The sequence below is a fragment of the Anser anser genome (assembly GCF_964211835.1).
Source record: "Anser anser genome assembly, chromosome: 4".
NCBI classification, from domain to species: domain Eukaryota; kingdom Metazoa; phylum Chordata; class Aves; order Anseriformes; family Anatidae; genus Anser; species Anser anser.
The window spans coordinates 51,057,790-51,083,356 of NC_139724.1; the positions used below are offsets into that span (position 1 = coordinate 51,057,790).

The 25,567-nt window shown below is 38.8% G+C and overlaps 2 protein-coding genes across 7 annotated transcripts in view; one reads left to right on the forward strand and one right to left on the reverse strand.

Moving 5' to 3' along the window:
* The window catches only part of USP46 (ubiquitin specific peptidase 46), a 35,721-nt gene extending 24,798 nt beyond the window's left edge, over nucleotides 1-10,923 (forward strand). For 5 of the 6 annotated variants that reach the window (XM_083835424.1, XM_083835421.1, XM_083835422.1 and 2 more), the window contains 4 exons: nucleotides 2,295-2,378; nucleotides 2,664-2,861; nucleotides 3,348-3,426; nucleotides 4,411-10,923. In XM_083835424.1, the coding sequence (XP_083691550.1) occupies nucleotides 2,295-2,378; nucleotides 2,664-2,861; nucleotides 3,348-3,426; nucleotides 4,411-4,512 (463 nt within the window). In that variant the 3' untranslated portion in view covers nucleotides 4,513-10,923. The remainder of the gene's footprint in view (nucleotides 1-2,294; nucleotides 2,379-2,663; nucleotides 2,862-3,347; nucleotides 3,427-4,410) is intronic. The other variant, XM_083835426.1, reaches the window with a different exon arrangement.
* The window catches only part of RASL11B (RAS like family 11 member B), a 290,210-nt gene that overhangs the window by 59,990 nt on the left and 204,653 nt on the right, over nucleotides 1-25,567 (reverse strand). The gene's annotated exons all lie outside the window — the stretch shown is intronic.

A 25,567-nucleotide genomic window follows, 5' to 3' on the forward strand; every position in this document is an offset into this window, starting at 1 on the left:
GTTACTGCTAATAGGAATGACCAAGTTACCATTCTTGTTGTAAAATTCACTATATCCTTTTTAAGATAACTGCTCTGCTGTGACTTTAAAGCTTTAAATATTACTGCACTGAAAAGGCAAATTAAAGAAAATCTGTGCAATATAACATTTCAGTACAACGAATTTCTTTGCCACTATGGATGAAGGTTCTTTTCAGTTACTTCCGTAGCTATTCAGATCGAAAAGGTCCAAAGAATACTAGCCTCTGGCATAGTCTAACTCCACAGGGTAGACAACTGGGCCTGAAGCAACAAATGTTTAATAACATACATAGTACATTTCCATTATTTTTATTTCCACTAGGAGTTGCAAAATTTACCAGTCCATTTGATCCTGAATGTTAACTAGTCTGCCTGTGCTTTTTTTTATTCCACTAAGAATTCTGTCATCTCTTAAAATAGAAAATTTATACTATTTATGCATATAAACAACTGAAAGCGTCTTCTGCACTGTAGCATTGAGCTTGTAGAATGACTAGAAGTGTGGGAGCATATAGGGTCAATGTTGAATTAGTATGTCTTGAGCAGGTATAGTTAAAAATTCCCTTTTCCTGTTAAAGTACCATATAAACAGAATGAAGATTGGCCCATTCCTGGAACAGGAGATAGCTGGAAATGTCTTGAAACTAGCTCTGCAGTTGTAGAGAAAGGTTCCTCAAGCCTGTAGTTCTTGTACATGCAGACTGCCTGAACTCCAATGATCAGCTGTTTTTAACTGTGAAATATCTAATGCTGAAAATTCCTGATCGATGAAACAACTACCAAAGCTGCAGTTGTAAAGGGCAACAAAAACATCTAATTTTCACCTGCATACCTCCCTTCCCCCAAAGGAAACAGAGCATGAGAGATCTTACTATAACTATCAATCATAAAGAACTTAAACTTGAAAATGGAAAATTCCCACAAGTTGTGGAAGTAACCTAATACCCATGCCCTGGCAATCCATACAGTTTTCTCTCCCATCTCTCTCTCCCATCTGCCCCTGTGGTGATGATGCCAGGTAAAAATAATCGTGAGGAATCCTCCCCTTGCCTTTCTAAGAGGAGTCTGGAGCTGCCTGCTGTGAGGGGAGGCTAACCTTGCAGGCAGCGTGGCTTCAGCCTCTGTGCACATGGGCTGCGATGGCAGAACGAAGCTTATTGCTGGGACTGAATTTGTCTGGAATTCAGAACTCTGTCAGGTACAACAATGCAGGTGCAATCAACAGGACAGTTCTGTTCTTCAGAAACATCTGAATCTTTAAGGCCTGGTTGGACAGGTCCTTGGGCAACCTGATCTAGTCAGAGGTGTCCCTGGCATGGTAGGGAAGTTGGACTAGATGAACTTTAAAGGTGCCTTCCAACCCAAACCATCTTGTGATTCAGATACATCTATTTAAAGCTCAGAGTCACAAGAAAACCTGTGTGTCTGAAGTGGAAGATAGGTGTTTATGTCTGTATTTACAGTTCTCAAAACACCTGCTCAGCTGCAATGTAACACTTGAGGTGACAAAAAAATCACTGCCACTTTTTTCCAGTTAAGTATTTTAGATACCTAAAATTGTGTTCCCAAGAATATTAGCATTGTGACTATAGCAAATCTTTTCTGTGAACAGAGCAGCATTATCAAGCCAGGTCTTCCTCTGCTTCTCTCAGTTCAGAAGCTCAGTCCAGAAACATTTCTAAGCATATTTACTTAATAGGTATTTAGGAAAACTGCTATAGTAGCTGTCACTTTCCTTTTTAGACAACAAGAAAGTATAATCACATAACTTCTGGATAATGGTTCAGAGGTTAGAGGATACAGAAGACTGAATTCAGTTTATTTCTTCTGCATAAGAGGATTCAAGCCTATCTTAGAGAAGAACACCATAAAATGTGATCTATTTGTGAATGACTGAAGTGCATTTGAAGATAGTCCATTCTGCAAATAATTTTAAAAGGCACTGGATGGATTGAGCAACTACATTGCACTCTAGGCAGCCCCTTGACATGTAAGAGATGAGGATGTAGATCTCAGTTAGAGACACCTGACCTTTCCCCTGTATAGTATGTAGGGCCTCAGCACAAAACACAGGGCTGTCACAGCAGGCAGATACCCCTAGTCCCTTTGCAAATCCCAGTATTGTTGATTTAGGTGCTATAGAAAAGCGGATGTCAGTGGAAACAAGATTTCTTCATGTGTGTCTTTTTAGGGTTCCAGTTCCACAGACCAAGTGTGGTACTGGGGCAAAAGTATTAAGAACCTTTAAGAACTGATGACTGTATTTATTTACAGAGACTTCAGCAACACAGAGACATTATGTAGTGAACAGAAATACTACTGTGAAACTTGCTGCAGTAAACAAGAGGCACAGAAAAGGTAAGCAAAGAGTAGGGTATTTCACTATGTCCCTCCTGGGCTTTGACAAGCCTCCTCCTTGAAATTCGTTGTGTTTAGATTGCTTGCACCCCAAAGGCACACTCTCTGGGGGCCAGAGGACCTACAGACAGATTCAAAACTATCACAAGTTTTACTGTAGATGCTTCTGCTAGTAGACTAGTGTTACTTACAAGGTGCTTTTTTAATGCAAACATTTACTCATCAAGGAAAGAGTGGCTTTGAACTGGGCAGGTCTTTATCACGTGCACTCTAATGGTTTCACAGGATGCGAGTAAAAAAGCTGCCAATGATTCTTGCCTTACACCTCAAGAGATTCAAGTATATGGAACAATTGCACAGGTATACTAAGCTGTCATATCGTGTAGTATTTCCTCTGGAGTTACGTCTCTTCAACACGTCTGGTGATGCTGTCAACTTAGATCGGATGTATGACTTGGTAGCTGTTGTTGTTCACTGTGGAAGGTAAGACACGTTCATGTCTATCTCAAGCTATTGCTTTTTTCAAGCTATTGCCAGTTCCAGGCGTTTGTCAAGGGCAGAGGCATGCCTGACAAAATGGAGGGAGAGTGGGCGGGGGGACATATACCATGCTGCTGCACCAGCTTGCATGTATCTTGGCCTGAATCTCTTAAAATATTTGCCTTAGCTGATGTCTGCTATGAGCAAATTGTTAAGTACTCTGTAGGTTAATTTGCAAATGGTCATAGAACAGATGAAAACAACACATTTAGCTTTTAGCTGATTAAGTCGCTGCAACAAGGCAAAAAGGGAAAAGAACATTTCCACTGTACCACCACAGGTGGGTTTACTATGTTCTTCTTAACATGTATTTATAATTCAGTCTGCTTTAATATAGACATGTGATTTATCAAAATGGAACCAATAGTACCTTCTAAAGTTATTACAGGTTTTATGATTTTTATTTTTATTTCTTGTTTTGCTTTTTAGTGGACCAAATCGTGGGCATTATATTACTATTGTGAAAAGTCATGGATTTTGGCTCTTGTTTGATGATGACATTGTAGAGGTCAGTATGCTGAAGGCCACAAGCATAACATTTGTTTATGTTCTCTTCTCAATTTGGAATTAAAATTCTGATCCAGATCTGGGTATAGATTACTACTCTGCGAAGTCACAGCTTGGTTGTAATGTGATATTTAGTTCAGCTCAGTTAGGAAGTAGGATTGCAAACAGAATGATTAATTGTGCAGTTTGTACCCTGTCAATGTCAAAGAGGGTTGTTTTATTTCAGAGCAACATCAAACATTTTTAATATCAGATTTTGAGAGTTTAATTTGGAATGTTCTCTCTATGTAATAAAATCAATTTAATTCGTTGCAGGAACTATTTTGCAATCTTTGGCAATATCACTAGGCAAAACTGGACTGGTTAAAGTTAGGTTTGCTGTAGGATTTTAATTCCTGAACAACTGGGAAGTTATAAGAAAGTCTGAACTCTGTAATCCATCTGGGATTGTCTGAATGTAAATTAGAGCAAGGTCTGGTCCACAACTATCACAGATTCTAAGCACAGAACAATTAATTCCCAAGCAAACCCTTTATGTCACTCTGGCACCTGACAAAACTGAGGTCTTGAGTCTTGTTTCCCAGGTTTAAATCCACTGGAGTAGAGTAAGCACTTTGGGACCACTGGGAATGGTGCATGTCTTGAAGAGGGTTTCTGTCACCTCTCAGAAAGATGAGGTCACGTGGTCACATTCATGCTTTTTGCCAGTGTTCACTACTGCATTCAAAAGAGTCTCTGTTACTAGAAAAAGCCTTAATTCAGTTAGGTTCTCTGAGACAAACATTTCTATTGACTTCATGAGTGCAATCAGTAGGATTTAGCCCCTAAACATTACCCTTTCAGAGCCTGAACTGCAAACAGAATTTGTTAATTGCTCCCCTGAAACATATAACTGAATTTGTCTTTTGTTTTTACAAAGCCATTTAATCCACGCTTGGTATTTCTTTAACCTAACTGTACATAAACAATTCTATTTATCTTGCAGAAAATAGATGCTCAAGCTATTGAAGAATTCTATGGACTGACCTCTGACATATCAAAAAATTCAGAGTCTGGTTATATTTTATTCTATCAATCAAGAGAGTGACTTGGCAAACTGTGACAGTTGCACACCACAATGCTGCACGCAAAGAAGGTGATGGCCCCCCTGAACCAACCTTTACAATGACCACATCTTGTATGGTTGAACAATGATAAGTCTGTCTCCTATTAAACGGTCCACGTGGTATTGACTATAGCTGTTCACTTTTGACATACAGAACTTTATTTTGGTGAGGGGGGTTAGTTTGTTGGTTTTAAGTCTGATTGAAAATTTAATTGCAGTCAGATTTTAGTGGAATTTATATGGACTAACATTTACAGATAATAAGATCTGGATGTCAACTGTTAAACCCAATCCAGCTAGAGTAGTATTTTATATGGAAGTGTTCATTGCATTTAGGGCAAAATTGTTTAAAGCTTTCTAAATGACTTTGGGGTGTGTTGATTTACAAAACATTCCTTTAAATACACTCTGACATATACTTACCCAATTTAAGTGTATGAAAAAAAAACCTGCTTCATAATGACTGGAATTGTGGTTGCATAGGGGATTTTTTTAATTTATTTTTTAACATGTTACTCTCCCCTGCAAAGATATTCTTCCAAAATCACTTAAGCTTTGGGTTTTTAAAAACTTTCAGTTTATAACTTCAGGCCTAACATTCACATAGAGGGAGTTAAATTGCAATGGAACAAAGTAATGCTGTATGTCCAGTCAGTGTGCTAACCATGCGATAGTACAGCTAGGTGAGATTTCAGAACTTAGAGAGCACTGGATGACACATATGACACAGAGATAAGTAACATTTATAGAGACTGGGCTTATCTTTCTGTTGAAACAGTATAATAAAGTCCGTACTTAATTTAGTTTGCAGAGATACCAACACTGCTCATGTACAACATATCCACCAGGACTGAAATTACACAGTCCTGCTAAATGCATGTTGTTGGTACAGTACATAAGACAGGGCTTGATCCTGTCATTTCTGAATATCTGTAGGTCCCATGTACACTTCTCAAGAAGGAGTCCATTTCTTAGCAACATAACAGCATATAACAACCATTAATTTACACACGCTGCCATGTATATGCCATTGCTAGTGTTTTTAGCCATTTTTGTTAGCATTTGGATCACCACAAAGCCAGATAGGGCTCTTGAGGGTCCGATTTTAAAAATGTCAAAAGGCTTAGTGCAACTGTTTCTGATTTTTCTGGGTGAATTTGGCTGGCAGTAGTCATGCACTGGTTAATAAAACTGCTGAACACACATACTAGAATTTGGCAAAAAAAGGATGTAGAAGAAAGTATCAACAGGGTATGAGGAGAGATGGAAAGCAGGATGAGGCAGTGGTAACACCAGGTTAGCTTGCTTGGTTTGACACTCCTTTATGCAATGCTTAAACCCCGGTAGCCAAATACCTATTCCAATGAAGTCAACAGCAAAGAAACTCCTGCTGTCTTCAAGGGGACTGAAAGTTGGTTCCAGTATTTACAAGGAAATTTTCTCATCTCGCAAAATGTATTTCTGCTTGTTATATTTTATTCACTCGTTTGGTATTTATTAGACAATGTTGCTTTTGGTACTTTTCTTTTAGAAGCCTGCCTACTACTTTATGGCAGACACTGTTTCAGAAAATGGCTTTAGAAGCACAGCTAAATGTTATATTTTAGTTTTCTGTAGGAAAGAGAAAAACATTTTTCATTGTAATCTACTGTGAATGTGGAATATCTTTTTGTTGAATAACAGTGAAAATGAAATACTAGCTTCTACTGTAACATCAGCTGAACAGCTGGATTTATCAATGCCCATTTTGTAAACAAAAGAAACATAGCACTTTACACTGAAGGAGAAACAAAAGTGGACTTTTCATATAACATTATATGTGGTTTATCGTGTTATACCAATACAAGAAAACACGTAGAATGTAACCTTAGAGTACTGAGGTAGGTGAGTAACAGTAGAGGTCTGCAGAGATCATTCACATGAATGAAGGTTGTTATGCAGGCTAAAGACAAGCATAATTGGGATGCAGTTGTTGTCCTTTTATTGATGATGGAATGAAATGTTCTGTCTGTAACACAAAAGACAGACATCATACAGGAGACTGGCTCTCACTGAGGTCCAGGAGATTTTTCCACTGAAAAGCTAAACCTGCATATCCTTCTTTAATGGATGTATTTATGAGCATTCAGAATTGCCACATTAAAGGTATAATAATCACTTGCCTTTTAAAACAGGAGTGTTTCCTGATTGTGAATGAAGACACTCCAGTTCAGCAGTCACCAGTATTGGTCCAAGAGTCTGTACTTTACAGTTTACTACTGAACATTCACAGGGCATTCTTCAGTTTTAAAGCAAGCAACAAAAAATACACTCTTAATGTATCAATTGAATGTTTGAGGCTCGTGTTTGTATGTAAAGTATTTTTGCGTAAAAATAACTTTAAGATCAGTTCAATTTTAGGAAAAGTTTTTCATATTTGAATTAACTTATCTGAAAAATGATTTTTTAATGTTAATAAAAATGAAGTAATATATAAATGATCAAGTATAGGATACTAATTTTTGCTTTTCTCCAGCTGCAAGACAGCTCTAGGTTGTAAAACGTACAGATAACTGTTGTACATTACTGCTTTTCATAAAGTGTGAAAACTGTGTTAAAAATGAATTGCCCAACTTTTCTGTTACAAATGAGAAGAGATGCATAAGATTTATGAGAAAATATTGTACAGGTACTTATAGCAGGAGTTCGAGATCACATCACTGGTATCTCACCAGTCAGTGGTTTGACAACAACTCTGAAAATCGTGGAACGTTCACTTTGTGTTAATACCAGCTAAAGTAAGGAGCATTTTCTTTTGATTCTAAATAAATAAATAAATCAATGTTCTTCAGTCAGGAGAAGTTCTGATCTATGTCAAATTAAGCACATTTTGCAGGATTAGGATTGTCACAGGAACAATATTAAGATGTAAAATAGTTTAGTTGATTAAAAAAAATGTAATCCTTTCTTTCTTAAGTTTATATATAGATTTCCAGTCTCTTATGAGAAAAAATGGTAAAATATTTAGGACAATCAAAGTTTTTCAGTCAGCCTTTAGAACATAAAAATATAGCGCAGATGTCTGCGAGTGTCCTGTACTTCCCTAAAATGACTGTTTTTATGGTTCTGAGTGTATTAGGCCTAATGACATCTGAAGTTCTCTACTTGTTTCATGTGCTGTTACCGAGAAGTTTATAAAACTTACTACCATGTTCTTACTTTGAAAAAGAACACTTTTGTCCTGTGCTGTTTTTCAGCTAAACCCGATGAAGCACTGCAGTGCTGATGAATCAGTTATCTTAGACGATGAGCTTAGACCTCAACTTCAGTGTTCCGCAGAACAGGCTGTCAGGATTTTATGTAATTTCTATTTCTGGGACACAGCAGAGGGAGGCAGAACAGGGAGTGATGGAGGAACCATATCAGTGAAGCAGAACGCCTTGTTGCAATTAAGTCCCCAAATTGCTTCTGTCAATTCAATTTTAATAATTTACAGTTACCACAGAGCAGCAGATAACATCTTAAAGATCTTGTTCCTTTAGCAGTTGTAGTAAAGGAAATAAAGCAGTAGGTGTTTCCTTCACGTTAGATTGAATAAAGGTATTAAAGACCTAAGCTGAAATTAAAATTCATGTTATGTGGTGGGTCCTAACGTGCTACCACACCTGTCTTTTATCTTCAGACATTACATTTAATTCTCCCATCTGTAACAACATCACCTACTTGGGACCGGAGCTGACAACTTGCAGCTGCCAGTGATTTGATGTCTCTCAGCAGCAGCCCCTTCTTGATTTATCACATTTTCGCTGCGTGTGGCTGGCGAGTTTGAGCAGTATCTTATAGCTAAATGTGTGCTAGTAATATTAGGAAGTTTTGGATTTATACCTGTTCCATGTTAGAACTTTTATCAAAGTCTGTTTTAATTTATTTCTCTTTTGTTTCTCTGTTAATGTATTTGTATAATAACTTACATAGTTAATATTATTAATTTTCTGTTTTAATTTTTACGTACTTTGTTTTTAAATGTAACCAACCTAAGCACTTTAAGCATCAGTGTCAATCTTGTGAAATTCCAATCAGCTTAACACTTTGCTGTTGTCTTTTTGCTTTTGCAACCTTCTGCTTGTGATGCAGCATCTCTAGTTACAACCCAATTTCTATTTCTATGTTTGTAGTCCTAGTTGGGCTGTAAATTTGGGAAGCACAAATTTGTTCATATGTATTTGTTCATATTGCTGTGGAAGGTGAGAGGACAAGCACACTGTAAACACCTCAAGGATGACAAGGATGCAGTATTTATAGTGTGTCTGTCCTCTCACCTTCTGTAGCAATATGTACGTGATGAATTGCACTTACACCTCAGATTTCACGGCATTTTTTGCGCTCTATCTGCAAGACTACAGATAAAGAATGGAATGGCTGCAATACTTCCTTCTGTTGGACAGTTATTAATGACCATAATTTAGAAAAGCTCCACTTCTCCCAAGAATATTCTCTTTTACCAAACACTTACCTGTCAATCAACTGGTAACGCACATAGTGCTCTATTTGCCATTTTACCTGTGCTCTGTGCAATCTCAAACATGAGTAATCTTAAGAGCTGCATTTATTCTTGGCCTTTGTGTGAATACAAGCAAGGAGAGCAATCTTTTTGTATCTTCCTTCTCTCCACTTGGGCTCATATAAAGGAAAGAAGTAGGATACATGCTAGTAAAAAATAAAATAATAACACTCCATCTATCAAAGATGCTGAATATTTCTTGCAGAGCAGTGTTGATGGTAACTATATCAGAAAATCACTGACTTTGCTTTGTTAGTGCAAAACTAATTGCAAAAATGTTGTTGTTAATTTATTTTAGACATTGTACTCTCTTCGATCAATGAAAAGACCAGGACTTTTTCCTGTTGCTGCAGTTCTGTTGGTGAGGTGTTTCTTATCCATTTAACATGGCACTGAATATTTAAACAGCCCTTGGCAAGCCTCAAAGACACCCTTTTAATTTCTTTCCAGCTAATGTGCATTACTTTGGGGAGATTGCTTGAACCCGTCCACAAGAATGATTTAGATTAGCATTTTTGCATACAAGGTCAAACAACACCTACCAGGTATGTGCCCACCTGATGGGACCAGCTGGGCTAAGCCCACACCTTTTTACACACTAATGATTGTTTACCCCCTAGGAGGTTTGCTTGCTGGCTTTGCCTGGAGGATTTAATATGAGGCTGCACATAGCTCCCTTTATTCATGGTCTCAGAGTTGCTATAATTCTTTAATAATTCTGCTTCACTGGGTTATCAGGGCTGGGACCATTGCACAATGTAAAATAAATTAACTTGTGTGTGCCATTACAATGGGCAATTTAACAGCTTAATGCTTCCGATGAAGGCTGTTACAGGTGGCAACTTTGCTGTATGAAAGACTCTTAAAGAGTGATTTTTTTGTGTTAGCATAGTAGTTTGTAGGAGGAGCTGGACGGCACACAGCATCTTAACCCTCAGCTTACCCAGATGAAGTCAGCGCTCCATCCCCTAGATAATCCTAACCCTTCTCCTACGGGTTCCAAAGTGGCAGAAACAAACCCTCTGTGAAGACACCCTGTAGTTCACCACAGCCTGCCACAGTAGATAATTAAGAAATATTTGCAGCCCTTCTCCCCACAACCTCAAACTCTCATTAATAGGAATACGCTCCTCAAAGAAGCTGTGCTCAAACATCAGCTTTCTATTATCCATGGTGTTCATATCTGCAAGCATCCCATGACACTGTGTTCAGATACTGTATTATTTTCTAGTCGTTTTCTCAACTCTCATTCTAACCCTAAGAGCAACTTGAGGGCAGCTGTGTTACAGATTCAAGCGTTTATCCTGGAAAAAAATTCCAGCTTCAGTGACTTTCATTAAAGAGCACTAACAGGAGCTCTGTAACTTACCCGTGACTCTTCAGGAGTAAAGTCAGCATTATTGTACGAATATGAGTGTAGAGTAGTGGCGAAGAAGAAAAAAAAAAAATGGAGGAGGAAGTATGGAAAGGGCTGTTTAGTCTGAGGCTTTGGATATGTATATCTGTTTGTAAATATGCAGTCCCTACCTACCTGGTCAAAAAGGTGCAATCATAGAAAAACTAAGTAAGTATTTTGTGCTAGTTTTTTGAATGGAGTAAGAGGTAGTAAAACTATTAGGCATACATCTGGGGACACATAAAATACTGAATTTCTTGTAAAGGGTACAATATGCCGTGTGTGTGTACAGTTGAGTATCTGCTCTTTTTAATCATGTACATGTAATTAAACCCTGCGCTATCTGCAGAACTGTAAGATAAACCTCATGTTGGATATTAAGGTTGTAACATAAGAAAACAGTATTTTCTCCTGTTAACATGTTTATATTTTACATAAAATAAACTCCCTAAACTGATCTTGTTTCCATTCAGCTTGCCTTGAATTCAGCTGGAGCCAGACTAAGGCTGAACATTGATGTTAGGTGTTGCACAAAATGCTTCTGAGTGCAAGGTGTCTGTAAACTTACCGATGGGGAGACTGTTGATGCTTGCTTGTTATTTCATCTGGTGGAGTGCCTCCATTTTGCCGCTGGGGCTAACTGCCTCTGAAGTGTGTCAAGGGAACGCGTTTTGCATGCAGACCGTGAGTTGTCTTGGTGGACTATACACACAGCTGCGTGACCGAGCTGCACCTAGTTAAAAACACCGCTGACCTTGCCAATGTTACTGAGAACAAGTAAAACTGAACAGAATAAAAAGCAGCAGGAGTTGAGCTACGTATTGCATCAGGGAACAGCGAGAACCCCAAGGCCTTTAGTCTGGGGTTTTGCTGTGGCTACTGGAGCAGGAAAGGGTCTTGCTAAAGAGGTCTAAAGTTCTGTCAGAGGACTGAAAGATTCCTGCAGTCTGCTCATTTTTCTGAAGTTACTCATTAGCAAACACAATTTACTTTCTCAAAAGCGAGGAAAATAAAAGGCCGGAGTTTCTTGCCCTTGTCTAAACGGATTCCTGCTATTCCTTCAGAATCCTTTAGAGAATCAAAATCAAACATAGCTGTCAGACTGTATGCTGAATTTATAGGTAACATGCCATAAGATTTATGGCACATCAGACTATCAAAGGACTAGGTTCAAAAACACTTCACATCTTACAACATAGATTTCCTCCCAGATAAAATCCTCGAAGCACCTTCACATTTATTCTTGGGTTATTAGAACATAAGCTTTAAACTAAAGGATGGGGAGACAAATTTAAAATGCAGGAGATGACAGAAATAAATCTCAAATCTACAATTTAAAAGCATTTTATAATGTACATATAAATAAGCCAATAAAAAAAATTCCAAGAACTATGTTCAAAATCACTCTATGTGGGCTCCAGAAGAATTGCTGTCATTTCAGAAATGCATTTTCCCAGGAGCTGTATGATGCTTACCTGTGTCTCTGTCCCATCATTTTCAGCGTGAGTTAATCATTTTTAGATTAGATTGGGTTGTGTCCTGTGTACCAGATAAATAGAGAAATGCTAAAAATATAATTCCATCTTGATTGAAAACTCAGTTATGGTAGGAGAAAATGATAAGTTTCCTCATTTCAATACACTCACCAGAATCAAACAAAGCAAGTAACTGGGCATGACCAAATATACTACATGGAAGACCATGTTTCTGAAGATGATGATTTCCTTGAATCTCTGTGTGCAATTAAAATAAATAAATAAATAAGGAAGAAAAATGAAACAACCATTTTCAAGATATAAATATATATACGGTAACAGAAACATTTCAATCCTCAGTTCTGAAAAATGTCCCTCTTCACTTATCAACCTTATATCGAACAGCAAAGGATTACTCCATAGCCTTGTTGAAGTTCACTCCTCCTCACAGCATGACTCATTTGGCCACTGCTGTGACCAAAGAGCTTCAACCTTTCCTCAGTCTAAAGAGGCTGTAGCCATATAACCTTCTTAATGTCTCTGGGGAACTTGTGTGGTGGGGGCTGTGGGGCCAGAATCCCTGTGAACTGGGTCTTCCTGGAGCCTTCCTCCTGGGGCACACCAGACCAGTGATGGCTTTCTTTGTTCCACCTGAGCATCTTCCATACACGTTTTACTCAAGTTTGACTTTCCAGCTACACATGGTGCACAAGTTTTTTTTTATTATTATTTCCAGTACAGAATTACTTTTCTTTAGATAGGAAAATGCATCAGCAGATCTAGAGAAAAAGATAAACAACAGTACTCCCCTGCCTGAGGTTGTTCATATGGTGGTATGTCATCTGAACCTGGGAAGGAATCCTTTGATGAATCAATTCAAGATCAAAGCTTTTAAGGTATTTAAAGGAAGGTATTTAAGAGGCACGTGGATGTGGCACTAAGGGACATGTTTTAATGCTGGGACTTGGTAGGTCAGGTGGACTTGATGATCTTGAAGGTATTCTCCAATCAAGATGATTCTATTATCTATGATTACAGAATGACTATGTATAATCATTATATATGATTATAATATCTATATATCGTTATGATTATATATAATCTATGATTATCCTCTAGATTGCATTTCACACACATATGAGGAAAAATATTCAGATCATGCTCCAGAACAGCAAAGGTGTTGAAAAAGATACAGTTTTCACCCAACAATGTGATAGAGACCAAATTCTACCATCAGTCTCATGAGTGTATCTTTGAAGAAACTCCAGACAGGTCTACAGTTTTATAGCAGCACTAGTAAAATAGGAACTAGAATAAAGTTTCTTCCAACTTCCTCACGATGTTGTTGGTGTGCAGAGCTGTGCTTCCTATACAGCAGTAAGGGAGGGAGATGTGTGGAATACTAAGCTCTGGAGAACTACAAGTGGCATTGTCTCTGCTTTCTGAAAGCATGATTCAGGAACACAAACAGAATCTTACACTTCATTTAGTTGCTAAACATATAATTCTCACTGTCATTTATGAAGCGTTTTTTTTTTTTTTTTTTGGTTTGGTTTGGTTTTTTTGGTCTTCAATATAATCTACCAGCCAACTTTTCAACCCTTAATTTTTTGAATATTGTATACACTGGAGGATGTTTACCAAAATCCGTATCTACTTGAGATACCTACACCTTGCACTGAATCTGGCCACCCCTCAGCTAGATAACTTTAAATAGTAGGAACATGTTCACCGGCTCCTCAGCAGGTGCCTTACTGACCTATTCACTCCTGGATGCAGTTCAAAGTGAAGGACTTGCAGTACTTGGCTCCAGTATAACCTGATCTGCTGCTATCTCTGAAACAGCCTGGCTTGCCTGGAATGCACTGGGACAGCTGAAGTTACTCAGGAAGTTTGTCATGACAGCACTTTGCTTTCCAAGGAACGGATTACTGCCCCAGTAATTGTCAATTATTACACGCTATCAGGAAACGTTAGGGAAAGCAAGGATGATGCCATTTATTTGATTTATTTCTCTTTATCCTGGATATTTTACTTACATTTTCAGATCAACAGACGTATTCTGAGGTAAGGTCACTGAAGTTTTGACTGTTTTAATACCTGCAAGGTGAGTAGTTCAGGCAGAGCCTAGTGTTGTCTAAGACATCAGAACTGCATTCAGTGGCTCCTCAGAAGCTGCATTTGAGAACAACTCCCCCTAAGGTTAAGCAGAATTTTTCCCTGACCTTTAGAATGATGGGATCTTTAAATGCCCAAGCACAGGCTGCTAATTCTACTGTTAACATACATGGGATAGCATATATGGGGATGTTTTTGGCCATACTACATCACTATGCTGCAACATAGTTTCAACATTGAATTAACCACACTTTTGCAATAACATACTTAAAGTAGTGTAAAAGTTACCTTTTTTTCTTTTTTTTTTTTCCATCGCCATCCAACTGCTAAAACCACTTGTAATGTTTTTACCCTTAGAGGACATTAACCGATCGTAAATAGTTTCCAGACATAGGGCCTTCAAACTCTCCAGGGCTTCCCTCTTCAGAAGGCAAAAGCTCCTTTTCGAGTCTGAAGAGGAAAAGCTACATTGTCACCAGACTAGAGGTTATGAGTGTTCTTCTCTACCTGACGGCCGTGGTCTTCGTCATCATTTTCAAGACCCTTCACATTCCCTCCAGTTTCTGGTATGATTCCCTGATCTTTCCCTCCATCTTCTAATTTATATTATGAAAATCATCTGCCAATAGGATTGGTTTTATATGCTCTAAACCACAGGAAGATCTATTCAACATTGTATTAAACTGTATTTTTGCCACAGCTCAGAGAAAGTGGTGCATGAAATCCAAAAGCTCTATCGAATAGCAATGTTCCACATTCATACTAATCTAATGTTCCCAAACGCAGTTACAAAGGATGAGGAAAGAACATCAGTTTATCATAAAGCAAAGAGCACTGCGGCATACAGACTGTGCACAGGCATAAACACCCCCTGTGTAGCTGGTACCTTTAGCTGTCGTGCCACTTGTAGAGGAAATGTACCTAAAGGATGTGTTCCCTTCATACACAGCTCCTCTCTCTCTCACTCTTGTGCAATCACTCCCAGCCTCCAGACAACGAACCGAAAAAAGAAACGTTTCATTCACCATGCTCCATCTACAGTTGGAATTTGTTTATCCAAAGGCATTTTATTCAACATTGTTGTAAAATGAAAATAAACCATATTCCCCAGGCAACACATTTTTTTATCACGAAACTCTGCCAACCTGAATTCATGCAACCATTTCTTAACAACAACAACAAGAAAAAAAAATAAGGTGCAGGTTCCCTGGCACAATCTGAAGTGATGTTCCACCCCCGTTTTATTGCTTGCCTGTTTGATTTTTTGTTTTGCTTCATTTGTTTGCTTGTTTGTTTTATCCCATAAACCATGATGTTACTTTATTTTTCCTGTTACTCCTGTACTTTTGGACAGTGTCTTCTGCTATTCTAGCTGTCACTGAATGGACGAGTACCTAGTTTCCCATTTCCTGAGTGACTGCAATACCAGACCACCAGCCATTCGATATCCTGTGATATTGGATGTATTCACAGGACTCACGCAGCCTTCTGCAAAGGATGTTCAGGCAAGCAGTAAGGTCTATAGACTGAACATGTGTTTGTGATTTCTAATCACATCACTATCAAGAACTCATTGTATTACACACAAATAATACACCCTCTCATCTACAAAATAGGAATGCCAATATTCGTCTATCTCAGAGACGTATGGAGCTTAGGTCAGAGGGGTAGAGACTGCAACCTCAATCACTCCCATATGTACAGTAGTTAGATTGTAACTATATTTTTTTTTTCCTTTTCAGGAAATCATCTGTTAATAAGTTAATTCTGTTAATAAAAGCAGCACTCTCTTCAAGAGCAGAGAGCTTCAGACAGCAAGATTGGCTAACCATTATTTAACAGGAGAAGAAATTTATGACAGCATCAACCAGCTATCCAGAGGTGGCAGGAATTAATTCAGTGATACAAATATATTCCAAGTTTGTCCTGAAAGGCAGCATTACTGAATTTTGTTTCCAAGCAACATATTTCATCATAAACCCAGTCTAAGTCAGTGGGCAAAGATCAGGCTTGGACTGCGTAATAGGTGACCTAGCAAGGAAAGTGCTGTGTGTTTCTTCCGATGTGCTGTCTTTCACAATGACTGTATCTGGAGATTTCAAACGAAAGGGGGTAAACTCTACTGCAGACAGCTATGAAATTAAAGAACGTCATTTCCCTCCAAAGAATAGAAAGTGTCCAAGCAAAAGAAACCTCCTCTCCAAACATACTCAACTAATTGTTGCGTTTTTTACAGATAGGAATTAGGGTAATGGGTTATGCACTGAGAACTGCCTGGTTCTTTACATATTTGCTTAGCTCATTTCCCCTCTGAAAGATATTTGTAAAGTTTTGTCTCCCATAATGGTTTTCCATTTATGCCTTAGATAATAAGATGCTATCGTGTTATTTATAGTGTTGCTTATTACAGATGTCAGTGCTTTTTCTCCTCTACTTTCAGGATCCAGCCAAACTGCTGCTCCATTTCTTTGGCAGAAGATGATGGATAACATCTTGGCAACAAGAAATATTCAGCAGCATGGAATGAAAATAGAATGAGTTGAAATCATAATGAAAAAAAAAAACAAAACAAAACAGTGTTTATATTTGTAGTATCAGGAAGCGTATATATTATTATTATGGTATAGTCTATTATAGGGAAATATTTATATTATTATTAGCTCCGCAATTTATTTTCTGTAGTCTCAATAAATGTGTTATGTTACTTGAATATTCCCAGTCTTCCCTATTTATTCTGCTCTTTTCTTGAACAGATAAGAAGAAACCAAGTTATTCCATTTGCAGGAAGGCACGTTTCCTGTGACAAGTAGAAAAACTTCAAGCTTTCTTCCCTTAGCTAGAAAGGACAGAAATGGGTCGTACACCAAGCTGATGAAATAGCTTGATAGCATTGTAAGCTGGTTAAGCCTTAGCAGTGTCCTGACAGAGAGGAAGGTATTTGAGCCAAACCGCTACTCTCTGTCTAATTTTACCCACTGAAATATTTTCTGATGGGGCAATAAATCTGATGACAGTCAAATTGCACACTAGGTAAGGAAAGATGGGTTTCATCACTTCAGGCTTTTCACCCCAAACTGGTTAATTTTGAATAGTAAAAGCAGTGATAATAGAAATATTAGCTAGGGGTAAAAAAGTGTAACACAAAGCTGTATTTCGGGTCAGATACAGGGGAAGGAAAATCAGTGATGTGAAGGACCTGACAAGGGCATGGGATCCACACAGCAGAAGGGATCACTCAAGGATGGCTTAAGGAGAAGACAAAAACAGAGCTGGAGAACTTAAGTACATAATTTTTTTGGTTTGTTTGTTTGTTTTGGGTTTTTGTTGTTGTTTTCTTCTCTCTAGTGGCCTATTTCATGCTTTTATTGTTTAAAGTGTTTCCCCAAGTCAAGAACAACCTCACTCCACAGAGAAGCAAGTCCCTGGACCAGAGGCCAGAGTCTGGAGCCACAGGTAAAATGAGTCTGGAGGGTGCAATAGCTCTGCAGGTGTGTGAAGCACAGTGGGAAGAAGCTATATGGACTATTAGCAGGAAAAATAGAATTCAATGTATAAAAAAATAAAAAACAGGTAGAACATCAGTGTGTTATCCCTTAATCAAGGTGCTGCAGAGAAGCACCGATACACTTTTGGATCGGGTTTCCAGAAAACTCACATGCTGAGGTTGGAACAAATCCCAGCAAGCATGCAGATATCCTCAACAGTTGCTGTGATGGACTGATGGTTTAAAGAGCTGCCATTTGTTTTCAGTGTTCATTGTTATCCTACTGGGCACCAGGCAAAGAAAAGGCATCTACTGTCTTTCAAAAAGAAAATTTGTGGAAGCAAATGTGAGTTTGTGTGAACATTAATTTTTGATGCTTTCCAGCTACAGTGGAATCTTCTGATTTTGTTTCCTCCCCACACCCAACAGGCACACAAGCATGTTTCAGCAAGTGATGGGTGACTGCCCCAGACATGAGCCTCAGGGTATGCATCCTTGTGCTCCACAGCATCCCACAATGCCAAGGAGAGCACCAAGCCTCACTTAACATATATATATATATATATATATATATTCTTCGTACAAAGTGTACTCAATTGTTTCACAACAGCAGCTTCTCCTCCTGTGTCTATTTCCTCTGGACTATAACACAGATATCAACCAGAATAGAGAAGCTGCAGTAGCAGAAAACTGTGATCTTATTTCTCTAATGCAGTGTATTTCCTTGGCAGCAGATATCTTTTGACACTGCTCTCATTCACATTGGATCTGTACTTTCCTAACTCTGTGAGCTGCTGTTAGCACTGCTTTTCTTTGTCAGAAATCCGACCTGCCATCCTTCCATACCGAGAATGTAATGAAAAGCCAAACAGAGCGACCACCCGTGCCTCCAAAAATCCTAATTGCCAGTGGATGAAACAAATCCAGGCACTGATGAGCATGATTTAATGAAAGATGAGCTCAAAACAGAACACCACATCCAAGTAACCCCCAACTGGCATTAATTACCATCATCTAAATTCATGCAATATTTGATACACATGAACAGATGGGAACGAAATCCCAGCTTTTACACGCTACGACTCAGTGTGCTCTGTGGCATTCACTGAAGTCAACGTGAGCAGTCCTTGTCCTGCTGCACTGGGAAACTGGCTGGGACTGCTGCTAACTACGTATCCATTAGTTTTAGGTGTACATATAACACTTGTAGCCAGGTGCGTGTTACTATACAGAAAATACAGTGTAGAAAAGTTGGACCAATTCATGATGAATTTCCTGAAATTATAAGTATTCTGGCAGTTTTGCCTGTGCTTTCCACGATAGTTTCCAGAAAACATGTGGCTGAAAAGACAAAAAAGTGCCAGGTTTCTGGAGGAATTATCAGCTCCAGAAGGCGTGTGGCTCATCATGAAACAGCTGGGCTTGAAGGTCAGTAATTTTTTCCCCCTTATTTAGAGTACCTGGCCATCATCTAAAGACTTGTACAAGAACAACTTGTATACAAAGAGCTTGAAGAGGAACAACTTCCATGCTTTTTGGTCAAGGGCCTATTTGATGGAGGGCTCTGTTTGGCACTGGAAGCAAATGGAATTTAGAAAAACATGTGCTAAACCTTAAAGAAAATACTCAAAAACATTTTCATGCTGCCTTTCTTCTGATAAAAAGACTCCAACTCTTTCCTGCACGTGTCTCTCATCAGTGTGTCTTTTGTCTCTGCAGCTGTCAATTTCCAGTCTCCAGTACCACAGAAAGCAGAAGGTAACAGTTAAACTAAAAAACATGCCTATTTTTTAATTATTTTATGGCTCCTTTCACATGAATCACATAGATCACTTGCATTTAAACTGCCTAACATGTCTCATCCTAAGATCATTTACGTGCTTCTCTATAGCAACACACAAAGGAGCAAAAGTTTTTGTTTTGACTGTGTACATAAAATATAAACCCATATTTTATAGACACTGGCATAATATCTAGCCACTATTTCCTTAATTAGTCATTTCGAAAAGGCTGTTACACTCTTCAGAGCAATAAAAGGGGTAAGTCTTAGTATCCCCATGAAAATAGCTGGAAGCTCTTCAGTAAGCAGTTTGAGGAAATGTGAGTCTTACATTCCCTTTCCAGGACCATTGAGGTTACCTCTGGAAATACATTAGCCTGGTTTTCAACTTTACAAAGGTGGAGTCCTTGATGCAGTAACACAACACCCCAGTGACCCATGGGCAGTGAAACCCAGAGCCCAGCGTGGTCCCTGTCTCTCATCCACACCCTGGGTGGTTCGCCCTTCATCCCATGCCCTCTGGCACTTGGGACCCTGAGGTAATTACCCAGGTTGCTTGTTGCACCCCTTGTCACTGTAGCCATAAAGCACCATTACAATAAAGGTCTGATTACCTGGCTCTGGAAAGGGCTGGGACATAAGTTGCTTTATTCAAATGTTACACCTTAGTGTAGCTGTTTGCCTAAATATCAGAAAATTGTTTGGTTAACTGGTAAATATGATTAATTGGTAAATATGTATTTATAGTTAAATACAGTTAAATATGTTTAATTGGTAAATATGGTAAATTTATAGTTAAAAAAATCAATGTATTCAGACTATATTTTTAATATCCACAGATCCCATGTGGCTTTTAACAGCAACTTTCCCTGCTTTAAAATTCATAATAACAACTGTCCTTCCTCCAGTCCCACTCCATAAATTCAAATTCAGCCTGTGATCATTAGAGCCCTTCCAGAGTTAAATTGCTGGTAATTCCTTACTTATTCAAGTGAGAAACTCATCGAATAATGAAAGCTATTAAATTAAGAGTTCTATTAATGAAAGCTATTAAATTAAGAGTTCTTTTGCAGTCCCGTTGTATCTCAGCTGATAGAGTATTCATAAAGGAAATAAATCAGACCAGCTAATGGGACAAAATAATCAGCTAAAATATTGCATACAGAGTGTTCCTGTTTGATGCCTGTTTAAAAGTCAGGCCAGTGTATGCCCTTACACTCCATTACAATGCCCTGCATTCAGAAGTCTCTCTCGTATATATCCACAAATTCCTACCTCTTCTATTTGAAATTTGCTATGTAAAGTTGCAATCAAGGTCTTTCATTAGAGTTATCTAGTTCTTACAGCAAGGAAAAGGTTTTTCCTGGCATCAGCATGTGTTGAGTTCAGAGCTTTTAGCCTTGTCTCTTTTGCTCTGGGCCTGCACAGCAGCTTGCTAGTTCTGGCACACATTCCCAACAACAGTAAATTGTGACAAAAAGCTCTGTAGGTACCTAAGGAATCAAAATTTCTGCTGATATAGACTGGGTAGATCTACTGGGCCATGAAAACTCACTGGCCTTCACCAAACTGAAACCATTCTACAACCTTAGTTGTCCCAGTTTTGTCTGAACCAATGTAGTTCTGATTTCAGACGTGTAAGTTATACCTGGCCTGGGGGTGGGGAGGAGCAGCTATATGAAACGCTCAGTAAGCTATGCATAGACTGTTTGAGTACATAATATTATGGGGAAAAAAAATATCCCCTTCTTTTTTTTTTTTTCCTTTTTTTCTTTTTCTGTAAAAAATTATTATAGAATTACCAAAAAGAGAGAGATTCGAGTTTCTAAATTACACATTCATAACCACATAGAAAGATGTAGCTCTGTGTTTTTCTCACAGGCACTTGTACAAAGTAAAATAAGAGTCCTACTTATTCCTGTCTGCTTGATTGCATGTAGATGATGTGAAGATTATCTGTACTGCATACCTAATGTATGATAGTTCTTTCTTCTGTTTGTAATAAAGCATGAGATGGGGTTTCAAAAAGCACTTAAGGTAGAGTCACAGCTTCTCTTCATTAATGCAGGCTTGAAACTCCCACATCAACAGGCTTTTTATATCGCCACTCCTGTTTCATGTGGCAATAAACTGAGTTGTATTTGGTAGGTGCACATACAGGGAAAACTCTGACCACATCCATCTAGAAATAATCCCTGGCTTTTATGACTATTACACTGAATCATTAAGAGATTCCTTGCTATCTTTTCTAATCTTCATAAGCTAGGAAAAAAAAATATCTGAATTTTTCATCTTTCAGAGTAAACTTCCCACAGGGCTGAGGGCGTTTGGTTTGTAAGGTGTGGGCCGAACACTGAACAGCCCAGCTGTGAGACAGGGAGAAAGAAGCCCTAGTGGGAAGCAGAGGGCGGCTGCCATGCAGGGGGCTTCCCTGCCCTGTGCAGCACCCATGAAGCAGCTGCCGCTGCTGCCCACATCAGACTAAGCAACTGTTCCACCCCCCCTTGAAATCTGGGACAAGATGTTAGAGGGAAAACAAACGATACGGCTCCCCTCCCCAAGCAAATTCAATCATAAAAGCCTGATGTGTTCAGCACTGAAAAAATCTTGGCTGCAGAAAATTAATCACCTAAAAAAAAGATAAGGACGCAATACCAATCTAACTAAGGATATCAGCTGTGATAGATCACTGGGCATCTTTGTCACTGGACTGATTTGAAGCATTTTAACTTAAAATGCTTTTTTACAATGCATATTGGTTAATTTAATCTGGGTAAGGCATTCCTCCACTGGAAGGACGACTGAATATGTGTCATTGTGCAAGTGTCAGTAACATATTTCTGCTAATAAGAGTGGAGTAACGTTAAACAACAGAGCAGAACAAGGTGCTACTCACTGAGGTAATAAGCCTAAAGCACTAAAAAAGTTTTGATGTCATGTTTGGATGCTAACATTTAACTGTCAATATCAGAGTCAAAAAAAGCTGATAAGAAATTACAAGGATACCACTATTTTAGAGACCGGGAAGAAATCTCTCTTTCTGATAATTTTTCTTTGTCTTTTTCTGTTGTCTTTTGTGTCACTCAAAATCATTTTATTTATTTATTTTTTTTAATTTGAAATCAAGACCAGGCTGCTACTACAAAAGCATTAATAGTTTCTCTTAAATACTAAACATTAGAAATATTTTTCTGACTTAGGGTGTTTTGTACTTCCTTGATCAGCAGTGATATAGACTGTAAACTCACTCCTTTTTCTCTGTCAGGTGGTGCAGGGTACAAGGAGACTCACAGATGCAGAGTTAGGGTGACACAAGAGCCCTGCTCCTGGACACCAGCCTCTCTCAGATGAGAAGCTTCTGCTCCATGGGAGAGCCAGGCAGCACCAACAGGAGACACTGACAGGCCCTGAGGGACCTGTCAGATACTGGGTTTTATTTATTTATTTATTTATTTTTAACTGAAGCATCTGTAAATGTTGGTGGATATTTATACACCTGCAGAGATGGGGCGGGGGACTGGAACCACACAACTATCAGCAAAAATAGCCCAACTTCACGTTTCCACCAGGCCTGGCAGCGAGATTCAGGAACGTTTATTTACACCGAGTGCTATTATTAGAGATTGTTCATACAGGATCACTCGTGAATTTAGTATGAGGAAAGGATAATAATGTCTTTTTCTGTATCTCCACAGAACATGTGAGCACACAGTACCAGACAGAAACTGGAGAAGTCACGGAGAAACAAGGCAACTCGTGGGCAGCATAAGTGGAAGAGAAAAGCATTCAAATGCTCCTCTTTAAAAAAAAAAAGAAAAAAAAGAAAAAAAAAAGAGCCAAGAATCAGTTGTGGTTTCCACCTTCACCAAATACAGTTAAAACTCAGCTGAATCCTATCCATGAGAAGCACGCTACATGCGATGAAATTTGTTTCACCCACAAACATAATTAACTGAGGACGTCAACATGAATTTATCTTACATAGGGCCATAAAATGTATTTGCCATTATTTGTTTCAATTGTTTTGATCTTTCCTTTTGTATAATCTACCTAGATCTACTCCAGTGACTTTGTCGCTCTGGTTTTCTTTCTTGCACAATGCCCAGTTCTCAGATATACAGACTGTTTGCAAATACAACTCTCTGTAGCTATTTGTAGGAGATACTCTCTGTAGTAGCTCTTTAAAAACAGCTTTGTTTTATTAAGATGTCCAAGTGTCACATTTCTATACCAGTGCAATTATCAGCTGACATTGTTTTTACTTTTAAAATACCGTTTCCAAGTTTATCATCCCACTCCGCGCCTTGTAATTCTTGCGGATAAACATGTTTCAGGTCTGTGATGGTATCCCTGGAGATGGTTGCCATAGTGCTTCGCAGGATTTTATTTTTGCTCATTCCTCAAAAGCAGGACTTTGGATCTCTGTGGGAGGCCCAGGACTGCACTAGTCTCAGATTTTATTGGCTTTGCTATTCTGCCCCCACTGGGGAATAAACCGCTCAGACGTGTCACTGTCATCTTTACCGTATTCCATCCGCCCCGCTCAAAATGGATGCCTCAAGCCACCCTCCCCACTTCCATAGGACCTTATCACATACCTGTTGAAGTTCTCGCTGGTTTCTACTTAGTTTCCACCTGAAGCACAGATTATTCTCTACTAAAAATTTCAGATGACATTTTCTAACATCATGCACAATACACTGAGTTTTTAACATTTTGGTTATGCCTAAAAATAGGAAACAGCAAAACAATTGTGATTCTGATTGCCTCAGATCTTATGCTGTCCACATGAACAAGCACACCTGTCTCTGTCCAGATCAGTCTTTCCCTCACTTTGATAAATGCTTTCCCCAAACCCTTTAATTCCTAAAAGTTTTAGAAAAAAAATGCTCAGTCTCATTTCTGTGAAATAACCATGTAACGAATATCAGAAGCAATGTCAGTGGCAATCAGGCACCCAAATATCTTTGGGAAGCTGAGCCATGCTGATCCATTTGAAGTGGCAAACCATTTCCACTGTCTTTGCTTTTGTCAAAAGACACCTTTGGCAGTGCCTTGTCTAAACAAAGCAAAAGCTGAAGGATCTTTTCATGCAGCAGAATCTGGTTCAAACTCAAAAACAGGTTCTGGTTCAAAGTCAGGTGTTCAAAATGTGATCTCTAAAGGGCATATTTATGTAACAGATATCACAACAAAGCCTCTTCTCACAGTAGACAGAACAATTGTTTTAAGTGAATAAGCACAGATACACATTTTGTACACATTTTATATAACACACATTTGTACACATGTTTTATATAAAATAGCAACTGCCTCTCTTCTGCAGGATTTGCATCTTCAGCGGTATGGAGGAACAGAGAAGCATAAACAAAACTCTCTGTTAGCCATATTTAACTTTTTTCTTGTAGTTGAATAAGTCTTAAATTTAGTATACAACATTCAAGAGATGTATAGGATGCAATTGAAAGATATCAAGGAGGAGAAAGCTTCCAAAGGAGCATGGGCACAGGGCAGTGATCTTCCATATTGCCTGCACAGATGTTCAGGTATGCTAGACAGCTGGTATCATAACAACTTGAAAAGTAAGTGTTTTGTAACCTTAGACCCAGTCCTGAGTAAAACAGGTTATGTGAACAGCAGCACTTGCCCAAGCAGGATCTTGCCTGTGGCATGGCAGGATGGAAGTGATGGAAAGGGCACAACAACATCAAGCCAACCAGAGCTGCCTGGGAAGTGGCTTTCTCCAGCCCATGAAAGCCTAAGATCTCAGAGATTTTCTGTTCCTAGTCAAACAACTTTTGAAGCTTTTCTAGTTCGTTAGGCAGTAAAGAAAGTACAAAAGGTTCTTCTGGGAAGACTCATGACCCGTGCTACCCTCCATCCCACAATAAAATATCACTCATCTCCCTGTGCTTGCTCAAATTCAGCAGTGAGCAAAAGGAGTCAGACCTTTGCCCGCTTCGCTTTCCCGGTGGTACCTGATCAGAGGTATTACAGCTGCTGTAGCATGTTTAATTTCAGACCATCTTCGTCCACTGCACTCATTCTCCTTACAGAACAGTAACCAACCTTTGCTGAAGAAGAAAGGAGGTAGAGATCACCTGCCTTCAGTGTGTGTAAAGGACAGCGTGCCCTGTTAGGTTTCCAGAGCTCACAGAGCCAGCTGTTGACAGAAAGCTGCTCTGGGTCCTGCTCTGCTTCATGTTCCAGCTGTGAATCTCTGGCATTGGCTTATCATACTGGG